We start from the raw sequence: 17,006 nt of genomic DNA on the forward strand, positions 1-17,006 counted from the left end.
GATAAATACTCTGTAGCACATCCAGACGATGCAGTGTGATTAAGCACTATATAGAAATGAGCTAGGAAGCCATGAAAAGACATGGAGTCACCTTAAATGTGTACTATTGAGGGACAGAAGCCCATCTGAAAAGGCTACATACTGTATAATTCTAGCTATATGACATTCTGGAAAAGGCCAAATCACGGAGACAATAAAAAAGGTCAGTGGTTGCCAGGGTTGGGGGTGCATGAAGGGATAAACAGGCAGAGCACAGAGGATTTGGGGGGCACTGAAAATACTCTGGATGATACTGTAATGATGGGCCCATGTTACTATACATTTCTCTAAAACCACAGAATATACAACACCAAGAGTAAACCAGGACATAAACAATGGACTTGGGGTGGTTACGATATGTCAGTGTAGGTTCTTGGATAGTTAACAAATGTCCTGCTTCGGTGGGGCATGTTGACAATGGGTGAGGCTGTGGAAGCCTGGGGTGGGGAATACGGGAAACGTCTCCAACTGCCTCTCAGTTTTGCAGTAAACCTAAACCTTCTCTAAAATAACTTTTAAAACAAATGATAAATAATAGCTCTCATTTACTAAGAATTTTCCATGTCTCATGCTCGGTGCACTCCCATTTGACCTTTCAACTAAATGAAGTAGGTACTATTAAGGCTTCCATTTTATAGTTGACAAAATGAGACTAAAACTGTATTTTGAGGGAACTAAAATCTGTATCAACAAACTTGCTGCTCACACACATTTTATGGTTTAGTAGATCAATGAACTGCTGTTCCACCTAGAGGGCCAAAGGCCTTACACTGTGAACCACAAATGCAGCACGAATCATACTGCCACGAATTACCAAAAATCCTGAAACTCTCCTACACTGTAATTTACACCCAGATGGCCCCTAAATGGCACACTTTAGGATGAAATCTGGAATCAGCTTCAAATAACTAAATATTAAGAAAAGATGTGGCTCAATTTCTGTGACTTTTTAAGAACAGCAATTCAAAGTCATTCTACCTCACCAATTTAGAGCATCAGCATAGTGTAAAAAAAAAAAAAGCATAAGCTTCAAGCAAGCATACATAATTAAGGTAAAACTCAAAATGTAATCTCAGTAAAGAAAGGCAACTTGAGAAGGGATTCAAAGATACAAAATGTTCTATTTCCTAAATTGAGTGGTGGTATGTACATTTTTGTTTATTCTTTAAGCTGTACTCACACATATAATTTGCATGACAGTTTTCATAAACTTGTGTAAAGAACACAGTCAGACTAGACTTCAAATCCCAACTCTTGGGGGGGCATCTGAGTGGCTCAGTTCAGTTGAGCCTCTGACTCGATTTCAGCTCAGGTCACGATCTCACAGTTTGGGAGTTTGAGCCCCACTCCATGCTCACGGTGCAGAGCCTGCTTGAGATATTCTCTCTCTCTCTCTCTCTCTCTCTCTCTCTCTCTCTATCCCTCCCCCCCTTACACACGCATGAGCTCTCTCATAATAAATAAATAAGCTTAAAAACACACACACACCCATTCCAACTCTGTCCTTTGGACAAGTCACTTCTTATTTCTACGCTTTAATTACCCAATACTTATTGAGGGCCTACTATATGCCAGGTACTGTTCTATCTGCTGGAATATACAGATACAAGAAAGTAATTTCTGCCCACATGGAATGCTACTTTTCTTACCTATATAATTCAGCTAATACTTTTTACTTCATTAGGTGGTAGGCAAAAACTTTAACACAATGAGCTCAACTAGGCTCAACTATAGTTTAAAGAAATATTCCAACAATACTAAAACATAGGCACATTACGATTCTCAAAGGTACCCCTTTTGAAAATCAGCTTCAAAAGTACACTGAGGGGCGCCTGGGTGACTCATTTGGTTAAGCATCCGACTTCAGCTCAGGTCATGATCTTGAAGTCCGTGAGTTCAAGCCCCATGTCAGGCTCCCTGCTGACAGCTCAGAGCCTGGAGCCTGCTTCAGATTCTGTGTCTCCCTCTCTCTCTACTCCTCCCCTGCTCATGTTCTGCCTCTCTCTGCCTCTCAAACATAAATTTAAAAAACCATTAAAAAACTAAAAAAAAAAAAAAGTACAGTGAGATGAGGTTCCACATCTCTAGCCCAAGTAAGAGGTTTTCCAACAGGCATGTCAAGTACTTAGGAGTCAGGAAAAATTACAAAGACTTTTAGGGAATCCATATCTTTTGAGTGAGTGGTAATCTGTCCCTCCATTACTGCCAATCATGGTTCATACCTTAATACTCCATCAATATGGACTCACTTTCACCGGAAAATTCAAGAGAAGAACAAGAAAGAAAAGCTAAAGTAATCATGCTGACTCGTTTAAAAAAACAACAAAAAGAAAGAAATCCTTGTACAGCTCATGAATGAAAACTGCCCTTCCCCTGATTTTCTGTACAAGCCTGATTTTTCTTCCTTCCCAATATCTGATGTTTCTAATCACTGCATATGCAGGTATTCTTAGCCGGTACTTTTTGGGACAATGCTACAAGAATGAAGTTAAAATCCTGATTTTACAACTTGGTGGTTGTCCAATCCAGGCAAGCAAATTAACCTTTCTGAGCCTCAGTTTCCTCAAAAATAAGAGCCATCTTATAGGGTTAAGGTGTAACAAAGTAATACTATGAAAAGTCAACTTTTGACTATGAAAAGTCAAATACTATGAAAAGGCAATACTATGAAAAGTCAGTAAAAGTCAGCTTACTTTATCACCACTCTTCAAAAGCTTGCTATGATTACCTTATTACTGAAAAGAAGATAATAAATTTAGCTAGTACCTCTAATAGTATTTTAATCTGAAGTAAAACAACTCTCAAAGGGCTTTTCTTTTTTTCCCTCTGCTCCACTTCTAAAGAGACAGCGTAAATCGTTATTTTTCTAAATCAATTTTTTAAAAACATCTAACAAAGTTGATGGGGCGCCTGGGTGGCGCAGTCGGTTAAGCGTCCGACTTCAGCCAGGTCACGATCTCACGGTCCGTGAGTTCGAGGCCCGCGTCAGGCTCTGGGCTGATGGCTCAGAGCCTGGAGCCTGTTTCCGATTCTGTGTCTCCCTCTCTCTCTGCCCCTCCCCCGTTCATGCTCTGTCTCGCTCTGTCCCAAAAAAAATAAATAAACGTTGAAAAAAAAAATTTTTAAAACATCTAACAAAGTTGAGTGTCCACTGGGGTCACAGATCTAGGCGAAGTTCATAGAATTAGGAGTCCTGCAAAGTGAGAGCTCAAATTCAGAATATAACAAATCAGGCTCATTCAATCCCTTCAGTTGGATGAGACTCAGTTTTCTTCAGGATACTGCTGATCCAGAAATGGGAACAGATATTCAAGGGACATTGTAAAGCCAGGGTTTTTGTTGGTTTAACGTTAACGGATTAGAGCTGCAAACCTCAGCTAACCTCCTTCCGAGTTCCCACAAGTGTCTCAACTGGGCCGTCCACGTCTCTTTACCAACCGGCCCCTGGGCTACTGCCTTAGGACACTGGGCGGGGAGCCGACACTGCAGGAAGCCGGTGGGGGCACGAACAGCCTTGGAGAACCTGATGCTGCTGCCAGTCTCCGGGGCCAAGCGGCTGCCCACGCAGTGGCCCAGGGATGCCAGCTGTAAGGAGACACTTGTGTCTGGAATGCATTCCAGAGTTTCGGCATGGCCAGAACCATCTGATCATGGGACCGGCCGGCTCATCCCTCTTGCAAGAGCACCCTCTTCCGAGACCTTCTGTCAGACAGGCTGAACTCAGCCTGGGCAGCTTTCACGGCTCGAGATGGCTCTGTTCGTTTTCCGGGATCCCTGGGTAAAGGTGGGCTCTTGAACAAATGCATAAATTGGGAGTACACAAAATGGGACACAGCCAAAGAAGCATAAAAATGAAGAGCAAAGTAAATCAAATCTCTACTCGAAATGTTCCAGCTTCTTTTTAAAATCACACACCTAAGTAGCGAGCACTGTACAGAGATGTATGCCGGCATTATTTACAACAAGAGAACTCTGGAAACAGTCTAAAGATCCAATTATAAGTTAATATTGCTCATTAACATGATATAATAATTCACAGCAACTGAAAGGATTTTCACAAAACTATACAAATAATTTCAGAAAAAGCTTAATGATTTGGGGGAGATGGCAAGGAAAACACACATACAGCAGGAGTTCGGGGAAAAAGTTTATAGGTGTTATTTATACACACCCACCCACAAAAGAAGACTACAAGGAAATAAGTATACCAAAACATTAACAGTGTTTACCCACTGAGTGAGGATTTTTCTCTAATTTTTCAAAAATGTCTAAATTGTACACATATTCAAAACCCAATCAGAAAACTACTAAAAATTTAAAGAGAAAAAAAAAAAAGCAACCACACAAGCTAGGATAATCAGTCAATATGTACTCAAATAACCTGAGAAAATTTTTAGGTTTTTTTTATTTACAATGAGGATATAACATACCACAGTATAAGAAAAATTGTAAGAATGAAACTCCCACAGAAGTTTATAGAACAAAATGTATACTAAATCCTCCAATTAAAGGCCCGTAAAGTAGTTTCAGTGCTTTCTAACCCACCTTCTCACAGCAGGGAATTAATCCCTCTGGGGGATGCAAACAAACTTCAAAGAGAAGATTATGCCCAGACACCAGTACTGTAGAGCATAAGGTTTATACCTAAGTTTGCTCAGATACTTTGGCAGAGATCAGAGATGCAGATCCAAGGAACAAAGACTAATCTTAAGGGAGATTCCTTGTAATCATTTAAAGTGGCAGACAATAATACACTCAATAACATCAGAAAAAGGCAAACATAGTAAGTTTTATTAAAAACAAGAAGACTGTAGAAATAGACAAAGGGTACCTTAAATCAAATACTAAGTGACAGCTTAGTTCCTGGTAATAGCAACTAAGAAGTCTTACAAACTCCCAAAGAAAGCGAGCGGCACCGTGAGTTCGGTTTGTGTTTCCAAACCTTACTGGCACAATGTTTCCAAGGTGTCCCATTCAGTGTCATGGGTCTTGATGCACTAAGTGAAACTGACAGATCACATGTCCCTTCCATGGATGTCATGGGATGCTCTTCAGAGCACAGCACACAGAGAGCTTACGATACATGTCTTTTGTAATGTAGACATGTAATCGAGGGGAAAAGAACTGTTTTTAAAGTTTAGTAATTTTTCTTACTGGCCTTTCTCACATCTGTCATTTTTGTGGGGGAATTTTTTTTTTTTTTTTTTTTTAGGTATGATTTTGAAGTACCTGATCATTTTTTTTTTTCTATGATTTTATTTTTGAGTAATCTCTACACCCAGCATGGGGCTCAAACTTACAACCCCAAGATCAAGAGTTACACACTCTACCCAACCAGGCACTCCTAGAAGTAAGTACCTGATCATTTCCTTAAGATGTTTTAAGTAAAGGAGTAGCAGATCCCAGTAATTCATCCTTATTTAGTTTCCCAATTTTTTTTTTAAAGTAGGCTCGGGGCGCCTGGGTGGCTCAGTCGGTTGGGCATCCGACTTCAGCTCAGGTCATGATCTCACAGTCTGTGGGTTTGAGCCCCACGTCAGGCTCTGTGCTGACAGCTCAGAGCGTGGGGCCTGCTTCAGATTCTGTGTCCCCCTCTCTCTCTGCCCCTCCCCTGCTCATGCACTGTCTCTGTCTCAAAAATAAAAACATTTAAAAAAAAATTTTTTTTTAATTTTTTTTTTAATTTTTTTTCAACGTTTTTATTTATTTTTGGGACAGAGAGAGACAGAGCATGAGCGGGGGAGGGGCAGAGAGAGAGGGAGACACAGAATCGGAAACAGGCTCCAGGCTCCGAGCCATCAGCCCAGAGCCTGACGCGGGGCTCGAACTCACGGACCACGAGATCGTGACCTGGCTGAAGTCGGACACTTAACTGACTGCGCCACCCAGGCGCCCCTAAAAAAAAAAAAAAGAAAGAAAATTTTAAGTAGGCTCCATGCCCAGTGTGGGGCTTGAAGTCACAACTCTGAGAACAAGAGCTGCATGCTCTACTGACTGAACCAGCCACGTGTCCCTATTTAGTTTCCCAATTTTTTTTTTCTTTTTTTGAAGCAGCGGGGAGCAGAATGAGAGGAAGGGAGAGAATCTTTTTTTTTATGGTTATTTTTGAGAAAAACAGTGACCACACACACACACATGCGCTCATGAGTGGGGGTGAGTCAGAGAGAGGGAGACAGAATCTTAAGCAGGCTCCACATCCAGCGTGAGCCTGAGCCCTACGTGGGACTCCATCTCACAACCTTGAGATCATGACCTGAGCCGAAATCAAGAGTCAGACACTTAACTGACTGAGCCACCCAGACACCCCCAGTTTCCCAATTTTTAAATCAGCTAGTCACCTAATAGAAAACTAAAATCCTTAATAAAGACTTAAAGGCAAAACTATAAATTTCTTAAAGGAAAACACCTTCATATCTGGAGAGTAGGAAAATATTGATCAACTCTACTACATTAAAATCTAGACGTTCTGATCAAAGGTAACATAAAGAGAGTGAAAAACCATACAGTGGAAGAGGACATTCCTAATACATACAACCAGATAATCGGCATCCATAAGACAAAGATAATCTTATAAATCAATGAGGAAAAGGCAGAAAACTCAGTAAGAAAAATTAGCAAGAGACTTGAACAGGCACTTAAAAAAAAGAAACTATTCAAGAGGCCAATAAACAAAAGGTGCTTGGTTTCATTAGTCATCAGGAAACTGCAAGTAAAAACAAGGAGATACTGCTAAAGAACCATCAGCTTGGCAAAAATCAACACATCTAATCGTACGAAGGACTGACAAAGTTGTAGGCCCATAAGGAGTCTCAAACACTGCTGGAGGACGTATAGACGAGCACAGTCAATTCTGAAAAACAGTTTAGTATGATCCAGTAATTAAGTATGGTATCCATCCTAAGGAAATATATGTTTAAGTGTGCCAGGATTCATGTATAAGGAAAGATCACAGAAGTATTGTTTCGGCAAATAACAGCAAGTGTTTTCAACAGTGGAATGGATAAAATGGATATAATCCTAACGTGCATTGACAGTAACGAAAATGAATGTTGTGCTACACACAACATGAAGGACCCTACAAACATAGTCTTGAGCAAAAAAGCAAAACTCCACAAAAAATCATCCTATTTCTACAAAATTCAGAAACAGGCACTAAGTTATATTTTTCAAGGAGGTATCCTTATGTTGTAAAACTGGAAAGAAAAACAAAGAAATGATTATCCTAAAAGTCAGGATAGTTGTTACTCTGGAGAAAGCAAAGGAGGTACCTCTGGGGTGCCAACCAAACCCACCTCCAACATTTACAGGGCCTCAGCAAGAGTACGAATAGAGGCCCACATACCCCATGGGTAAATATTTAAAAGATATGAAGCAAGCTTACAAACTATTACATAAAATCTGATCTATCTTCCTATCATGACAAACATACCTTTATAATTGCCTGGAAAGACAGACTCATACAGAGAATTTTTGGGTTCCTTAGCATTCCATGCAGAAACATGGTGGTACAGAGAGAAAGAGCCACTGGCCCACTGCTCATCACCCCCTTCTCCATCCCACACTGCCAAGGACCTCGCACCTCCACTCACAAGTCCAAGCTCCACCCCATACCCTACTCTCCACAAACAGCCACACTTAGGCCATCTCTTGTCTACACCAGCAGCCTAGTCCACCCTCAGAAGGACGGACCCTAGGAAAGGGACTCACACAGGCTCTGGAAACAGGCTCAGAGCCATGTGGGCAAGAAATTCTGAGATCCTAGGTACTTAAGTGTGGTCTACCATGGAAGGGTTCAGGCTCTAAGTGGGCATGTCCCATGGGCTCCACAGACTCTCTGCCCCACAGAAGATGGCCAAAGCAAGGCCCACTGAAGCACAGGGCCAGGGAAGAATTCCTCTTGCCAGGAACAATATTTCCTTAGACCCATGCAACATTCTATTTCTTAGCCTGGACAGCAGTAACATGGGCACTGACTTGCTAACTGTTTGTTAAAATGTACCTATAAGTTTCATGTACTTCTTGCCACAAATAATGGGATAGACATCATGTGCATGCTGATCTGATACACAATATCACAAAGAGACCCCTGCCAAAAATCCATAACCTGAATCTAATCATGAGATGATCAGATCCAAATCTAGGGACTTTCTGCAAAACAACAGACCGAACTTCTTCAAAATGTGTCTGTCATAAAAGGTAAAGAAAGACTGCAAAACTATTCTTTACTGAAAGAAACTAAATACATGTGAAACTGAATGGACTGCATGATCCTGAATCGGATTCTGGATCAGAAAGGAAAATGCTATAAAGGATACTACTGGGACAACTGATTACATTTAAATATGGACAACTGACATTATATCAACATTAAATTCTCTGATTTCAGTAATTTTACTAGAGTTATGTAAGAAAATTCTTAGGAGATATATGGTGAAGTAGTTAGGGGTAGAGGGTCATTATGTCTGCAACTTATTCTCAGATGGCTCAGCAAAAATAATATGTATACACATACAGCGTGTTAAAGCAAATATGACAAAGTGGTAACAACTGATGAATCCAAGGAAAGGGCATACGCACTTGACCATTCTTATAACTTTCATTTTTTTTTTTAAGATTTTCATAGTAAGTTCTCAAAATACAATAAAGGGTTAAACAAGAAAGACATTGTCTATGGGAAGAGGAACTAGGTGACTGGGTAAGAGAATTATGATAAAGACTTTGCATTTTGCCTATTTTTCCATCATATTGGTACGTTTCGCATTTTGTTCATATTTGAAAAAGATTTCATCTTAACTTGGGGGGGGGGAAGAAATCCTAGAACATTGCAAGAGGAAATATTAGCAACTGTAGAAATAAGAAAAGGTTTGTCCTTAAATCTGTCAAATCATAGCCATCATCAAATGGTCACTCTGTGAAGTCAGCCTACCGAGAAGCTGCTGCAGGGGCATACCTAATAGCAGATGCAGAATAAGAGGCATAACTTGACATGGATATTAACATTCTACTTCTGGAATGACCACAAATTTGTAACATGTTTCACAGCCTTCATTCCATAATCCAGAAAGTGAAGCACACAGTTATCTCTTTTGATATTAAGAGAAATTCATGCATTTTAATATTAGTGACCTTCTGCAAAGCCCTGCAGGTGACATGAAGAGACGTGCCCAACATGGTCACTGCCCTCAACTTAGCAGAGTAAAGAAGACTTGAACCAAAAATCTTGGTTATCCCACACAGTAGCTATGTGATCTTGGGAAGTTATTTGACCAGAGATTCCATTTTCTCGTAGGTATAATGAAGATGCCACCCAGCTCCCTTTAGAGGGCTGTTGTAAGGATGGACTATGTACGTCAAGCACACAGGACAACAGAACAACAGAGACTGAACGAAAGGCAGCTATGTTAGGAGTGTTACAGTCTAACATAATGAAACTGAAAATCTTGCATAGCCAATTAAGAGCATAACTATCACTGGAATCCTGATTATTCCAAGTTTCTAATCCAAGTAAATTCACTCCCCTTAAAACACCAAGTAATATAACACAATCGTCTGTGTGTGTGGACCAAGAGTTGCTCCCTGACTACCTCTGGCAAATGCATCACTCTCTTACTCACCAAGAAAAAGAGCACTAGGTTAGAGGGTTATTTTTTTCTCATTAACCAAGAAAGATTTTAGGTTGAGAAATAATATACTCAGCCTTTGCAAGATACTCTTACTTTATCAGGACCCTGTTTGTCCAGGAATACATGTCCAAATTATTCCAAAAACTAAAGCCAGAGGAGGTACTTCCTTCAACTAATTTCCAACCTTCTTTTACCGGCAGACATAAAACTTATACTACATTAAATCCATTTCAAACATCTCCTTCCAGTTTAGTGGCCGCGATTGCCCTTTATATTATTTTGTAACCTAATTCTTAGCCTTCCTCATTAGCAAGGTGACAATAGTTCATATTAAACAGCTGACTTCCAGGCATCTGTGAGATACAAACCGAAACCCAATGGTTACAATGAAAAGAGCCATGTTTCAAGCCTCTTATAGCAGTGACTCTAAATTGTTCACTGTGCTTATTCTCCATTCCTTGGGATGATGCAGGCACATATAAAAGGAAAAACAACTAAACATAAAGATAAACCACTGTTTGAAATATCTGCATACCCCACATGCACAGCTATCTCACACAATAAACATATCATAATGGAACATGCAAATACCTGAAAGAGTGCCACCTGTCCTAGGATAGGCCACTTCAACATACACTTCAAACGTGGTCTCTGGGTTCTGCCTACAAAAGAAACAGATCGTGATTACTGACAAGGATTGAGGCAGCGTGGTATAGAACATGTGGGCTATGGTATAAAGCAGACCTTCATCAAAATCATTAGCTCCACAACTTAATAGCTTTGGCCAAGGTCCTCAGCTTCTCTGAGCCATGCCCTTCCTCATTTCTAAAATGAAAATACCTAACCAGAAGAATTATTGTGAAACTTAAAACACACAAAAACTGTCTAGGTTCAATGCCAGGCAAATAACAGGCTAGCCGTTACTATGATTCCATAGGTGCCATATTTTGAATTTACACAGCTGTATCTCCAAAGCCACAGGTAGAATTCTGAGGAAACTCAAACCCAGGCAACACTAGCACAAAGTAGCTTTCCCACGTATTCCAGGATACAATACATATGATGAAGTCAGCTTGCTCATTTTCACTTAAAGACTGAAACAAGAGAAACAGTACCCTACACCACTAGGCTATTACGAAGACAAGACGCTAATCTAAATAAAAGATACCATTCCTGGGGCACCTGTGTGGCTCAGTCGGTTAAGCGTCCGACTTCGGCTCAGGTCATGATCTCGCGGTTCGTGGGCTTGAGACCCACGTGGGGCTCTGTGCTGACAGCTCGGAGCCTGGAGCCTGCTTCGGATTCTGTATCTCCCCCTCTCTCTATCCCTCCCCTGCTCATGCTCTCTCTCAAAAATAAACAAACACTAGAAAAAAAAATTGTTCTTAACGTAACATTCCCACAAAGGGGGCTTCACCAGTATCGGCAATGGCAAGCATATGAGTGTTCATTATTATATCCTTTTACCTCTTTATGTCATAAATATTTCATAATAAGTTTGAAAAAGATCACAGCACTAACAGGATATTAACAGTTGTTAATTCTGAGTGACGAGAACATTGGGTTATATTATCTTTGAATTTTCTCTTTGATTCTGAAACTATAGTAAAAAGGTATTTCCAGATTGGGACACTTGGGTTGCTCAGTTAAGTGTCCACTCTTGATTTTGGCTCAGGTCATGTTCTCTCACAGTTCGAGAGATAAAGCCTCCGAGCTGCTTGGGATTCTCTCTCCCTGCCCCTCCCCCACTCACACTCTTCTCTCTCCCTCCCCCGGCCCCTCCCTCTGTCAAAATAAACAAACATTTAAGGGGCGCCTGGGTGGCTCAGTAGGTGGAACATCCGACTTAAGCTCAGGTCATGATCTCCAGGTCCATGAGGTCTGAGTTAGAGTCCCACATCAGGCTCTGTGCTGACAGCAGAGCCTGGAGCCTGTTCTCACTCGCTCTCTGTCTCAAAAATAAACATTTAAAAAAATGATTAAATGAAATTCAGATTGACTAAATTCCAGATTGACTGAAAATCGTTCAGAAGAAAATGTTATAATTTTAATTTTTAATGTTTATTTATTTTTGAGAGACAGAGCGTGAGTGGGGGAGGGGCAGAGAGAGAGGGAGACAGAATCCGAAGCAGGCTCCAGGCTCCGAGCTGTCAGCACAGAGCCCGACGTGGGGCTCGAACTCACAAACCATGAGATCATGACCTGAGCCGAAGCCGGACACTTAACCAACTGAGCCACCCAGGCGCCCCAAAAATGTTATACTTTTAAATGTCTGTAACTGAATTGTATTCTAAACCTGACAAGGCTCAGAGAAGAAACCGAGTCACCTGGTCAGTTCTAAGGGTTAATTTCAATCAAATAAATACTTTGAATTTGCTCAGTATACTCCACGTTTCAAAATAACTCTCATTCATCTCATTTCAACCTCACTATAATCCTATGAGGGCAGGTGGATCAGTTATTATTATTCTCAACATACAGGTGAGGAACCTGAGGCAAAAAGATTCTACGTGCCTGTCAGTAGTCAGAATTCACCCTCCTGGTGCACAAATTCCGTGCTCCACTGATTCTAAGATGAACTTTTTTCCCCACATTTCCACACCTCTTACAATCTATTGCATCTTACAATGCTAAATGGCAGCATTTTTTTTTCTTTCTTAGTAATACATATAACAGTGCATTTTACAAATAATGGCATCTTAGATTCAATAAAGTATGTTAATACTCCCTCTTCTTAGAAGTAAGAGAACTCTGTTTTGTCGATCAAGGGTCTATTTAGTTGTCTTGTGAAGATCATCACTCCTTCACTAAAGAGAAACTTTAAGATTTTGCTTTAAATAAGTACCTACAGTGAAAAGAGTTGGCTGCTCTAAAGTTCAAGGTATTTAAATACACATTGTCAAACATAATTTTAAAAGCAGATAGTAAAGCAGACTATTTTATTTGAAAAGCAGAATAAAACAAAGTAAACTGAAGTTTTAAAAGAGCCTGAAGGGGCGCCTGGGTGCTTCAGTCAGTTAAGCTTCCCACTTTGGCTCAGGTCATGATCTTGTGGTCAAGGAGTTCGAGCCCTGTGTCAGACTCTCTGCTGACAGCTCAGAGCCTGGAGCCTGCTTCAGATTCTGTGTCTCCCTCTCTCTCTGCCCCTCCCCTGCTCATGCTCTCTCTCTCTCTCAAAAATAAACAAACATTAAAAAATTTTTTTAAAAGGAGCCTTAAAATTTTTTGTGCTTTTTTCCCTGCAGGAGGGTACAAAAAGCTCTACCAGGTCAGCATCCTACAGCCACCAAATATTGTGGAAAATGTCATATGGAAACATGCCTTTCATTCAAAGGATCTCAAAGTGGAGTGTTTGATGAAAGAAAAGTAAAGTTCTTAGGTCATCTAAAGAACATCAGGAAGATTCCTTCTAAGACCTAAACAAAGCTTTCTTAAGCCTATTTTGCAACTGGCTTTATTTCATCTCAAAATTTCATTTGGAAAATTAAAATAGCAAATAATGCGCATAGAAAGGTGTTACATACCAAAGTTTTAAACACTGGAGCTCTGATACACTAACCTGTGCCACTAGCTTGAGGCATTTTGTACAGACCTACTAAGTGAAGAGTGTCCTAACGTTGTCTATGCTGTCTCTGCTGCTTCTCCTTTCTCTAATCCACTTCAACCAGGCTTCTGAACCCACCACAACACTGCAACACCTTGTCACGATTACCAATAACCTCCACATTGCTAAAATGTGCTAAAATGACCAATTCTCAGGGTTTGTCTTAATCTCTCAGCAGCATTTGACACAGGTGATCGATTTTTCCCTACCTGAAACACTTTCTTCTCTGGCCTTCCAAGATATCACTCTCTCTATTGGTTCTCTTCCTACCTTACTGGCTGCTCCGTTACTAATCCCCTTGCATTAGGGTAATGCAACAGAGGGTAAGCTCTCCTACCCTCGAATTTAGTCCTGGACCTCTCCTGGTCTCCACTCATTACTTAAGATGATCTCATTCAGCCTCATGGCTTTAATTACCATGCAAATACTGACAAGCCCCAAAATCATGTCTCCAACCTTCCCCGACTCCAGACTCCCTTATTCAACTGCCTACTCAACATCCCCGCTTGGATAGACATTAGAAGCATTTCTAATTTAACAAATGATGCTTTTCTTCCTTAAATCCGCATCACCTGAAATCCACCAATTATTCAGACCAAAAAAAAACTTGCTATCGTCTTTGACTCCTCTGTTCAATATACCACAATCATTTACATGTCAGAAGCAGCCAATTCCGTTGGTTTGATCTTCAAAATATATCCAGAATCTGAATGCTTCTCAGCATCCCAACCCTACTATCCTTGCCATGTCACCATCATCTCACCTCGATGACTCTAATACTCTCCTGACTCATCTTGCTTCCTCTCTTGCCCTCCTTCAGTCAGATTTCACCTTAGTGGCCAGTAATCCATTTATTGTAAAGGTCAGTTTATGTTAGGCCTGTGCTCAAAACCTCCCCAAAGTGTTTCACATCACACAAAGTCAAAGTCAAGTCTTAGTTCTGGAGATGGATGATGGGGATGGTTGCACAACAAGATGCACATATTTCAAACTACTGAACTGTACACTACAGAAATGGTTAAGATGGTCAATTTTATATGTATTTTATCCTAATTAAAAACAAAACAAAACAAAACAATACAAACCTACAACCCAGCAATTGCACTACTAGGCATTTCTCCACGGGATACAGGTGTGCTGTTTCAAAGATACACATGCACCCCCATGTTTATAGCAGCACTATCGACAATAGCCAAAGGATGGAAAGAGCCCAAATGTCCATCAATGGATGAATGGATAAAGAAGATGTGGCACATATATACGATGGAGTATTACTCAGCAATCAAAAAGAATGAAATCGTGCCATTTGCAACTACGTGGATGGAATTTCTACTAAGCGAAATTAGAGAAAGACAAAAATCATGACTTCACTCATACGAGGATTTTAAGAGACAAAACAGATGAACATAAGGAAAGGGAAACAAAAATAATATAAAAGCAGGGAGGGGGACAAAACAGAAGAGACTCATAAATATGGAGAACTGAGGGTTATGGGAGGCGTTGTGGGAGGGGGGATGGGCTAAATGGGTAAGGGGTACTAAGGAATCTACCCCTGAAATCATCTAGCATATGTTGCACTATATGCTAACTAATCCGGATGTAAATTTAAAAAAATAAAAAATAAAGCAAGTTAAAATTAAAAAAAAAAAATCAAACAAAACTGGGGCACCTGGTGACTCAGTCTTTTGAGTGTCCAATTCCTGATTCCAGCTCAGGTCATGATCCCAAGGGTCCTGGGATCAAGCTATGTGTTGCATTGCACATGGAGTCTGCTTAAGATTCTCTCCCCCTCCTCCGTCCCCACTTACGTGCACATATGTGCACACGCACACTCACTCTCTCTAATAGAAAAAAATTTTTAAAAACTGAGGAGGGGAAAAAAAGTCCTTACAAGGGTCTACATGATCTGGCCTCTATCTCTCCAACTTCATTTCATACATTTCCCCTGTGCTCACTGCACTCCAGCCACACTGGCCTTCTTCCAGCTCCTCAAACACACCGAACTCATTCCTATCTACAGTCTTTGCATCGATCTTCATACGGGTGACCCTTCCTGCCATTCAAAACTCAGCTTCTACTTGACCTCCTCAGAAAGGCCTTCCCCAACACATTCTCTACCATCTAATTTTAATTTTCCACAGCATACCTGTCACAATCTGGATCATTGTCAGTTTCCCTCCTTTGAATGTAAACTGCAGGAGAGCAAGGATTTCATTGATCATACCCACTAGTGTTTCCCAGGTACCTAAACAGTGCCTGGCACATAATCAGAATCAAACATTAAGTAGAAGGAATAAAGGAAGTACAGACTAGCCTTCCTGGGGTCTGAAAGATTTCAATAAATGACAGAAGTGATTATACACTTCCATGATGGTCAAAATGTGAAAAGAGAGATTTCCAGCCCCCTCCAGAGTTTGGGGGCTGGGGGGGGGGGGCAGGGTAGGACCCAAGCATAAGCATTTCTAACAAGTACCCAAGTATTTGTTTACTAACACGTAACAGCGACGCTGCTGGACTAGTGATCTCACTCTAAGAATGAACCATTGATCTAGTTAAATGGAACTCTTCTTCCAAATAATTTAGTACATACAACATAAAATAATCCTAAGGTATACCTCAAGAATCCATCATTTCCACAGCGCTTTTGCAATAAAATGATTTCAAAGAAAAGCAGCATTTGTAGAAGCACTGAAGCTTACTCCTCTTCTCTTGCTATCCACGGTTACTGCCTCATCCTAATGAGAAATAATAAAACTACCTAAGTTTTTCACTCAGTTCAAATAGCTGCCAGAGTTCTTATTACATGGAGCCAAAGATTATGACAGTTTAAAAAAAAAAAAAAAAAAAAAGCAAAAAGCTGACTAAAAACACTAAGAACAAACTGGACTATAATTATAAGTTATAGTCATGCTTATCCATGATCACTTACATGTTGCCTTATGGAAGAAGTGGTGACTAATGTTGTGACAAGTTATATAACATACCAACAAATATACATAAGTTATTTTAAGGGCCAGTGAAGCCAATGCAGATGGAAGCATTTTCTATTTCTCTGCAAATCAAAAAAAAAAAAACAAACAAATTTAAAAGTGTCTCTTCTAAATGCAAATGGCCAAGAGACTCTTAATATTTTCATTAAGCCTATAAACAACTAAGCCTGTAACACTTTCCAGAGAGTCTCTGGGACTACCTTGAGACTGCTTATTTCCTCCATTACTCTTCAAGATGCTCAATATTTTTAACTACTTGGCTAAAGGAACCGAAAATCCTATTTCTGTCCTATTAACACTCACTGCTAATTCAGTACACGTAATGATGCTGAGAATACCATATTCGGAGCCAATTTTCCAATATGGACCCAAGTTTTCCCAGAACACTTCATGATCTAGCTTAACATATTACCATGGAAATGTCCTGGTTCTGCCATGATATCCCACTACTAATTGCCTTACATTCGTATACCTCAATGATCTGGAACCCTGCCCACCTGCCAACCAATATTTTTGCCACCCACCCTGATCTCCTGCAGTCTTGTACCCGAACATCCAGCTGGACAGAACTACTTGCAGCCATCTGAACAAACCGTGCTCTGGTTCTCTAATAACATCGTCACTGCACACTTCCACTAGTGACTGTTTCTATGTGCCAGGTGTGATGCTAAGCACTTTGCGTGCATTATCTCAGTTAACCTTCAACCACCCTGTACGTGTTGTTGTCCCATTTAAAGAGGAGGTACCGAC

At 40.5% G+C, this 17,006-nt stretch overlaps 1 protein-coding gene across 9 annotated transcripts in view; it reads right to left on the reverse strand.

Moving 5' to 3' along the window:
* DENND1A (DENN domain containing 1A) overlaps positions 1–17,006 on the reverse strand; it is a 513,010-nt gene that overhangs the window by 459,492 nt on the left and 36,512 nt on the right. For all 9 annotated transcript variants that reach the window (XM_043566883.1, XM_043566886.1, XM_043566881.1 and 6 more), the window contains exon 2: positions 10,254–10,324. In XM_043566883.1, coding sequence (XP_043422818.1) covers positions 10,254–10,324 — 71 coding nt within the window. The remainder of the gene's footprint in view (positions 1–10,253; positions 10,325–17,006) is intronic.

This window comes from Prionailurus bengalensis, chromosome D4 (genome assembly GCF_016509475.1).
Source record: "Prionailurus bengalensis isolate Pbe53 chromosome D4, Fcat_Pben_1.1_paternal_pri, whole genome shotgun sequence".
Classification (NCBI taxonomy): domain Eukaryota; kingdom Metazoa; phylum Chordata; class Mammalia; order Carnivora; family Felidae; genus Prionailurus; species Prionailurus bengalensis.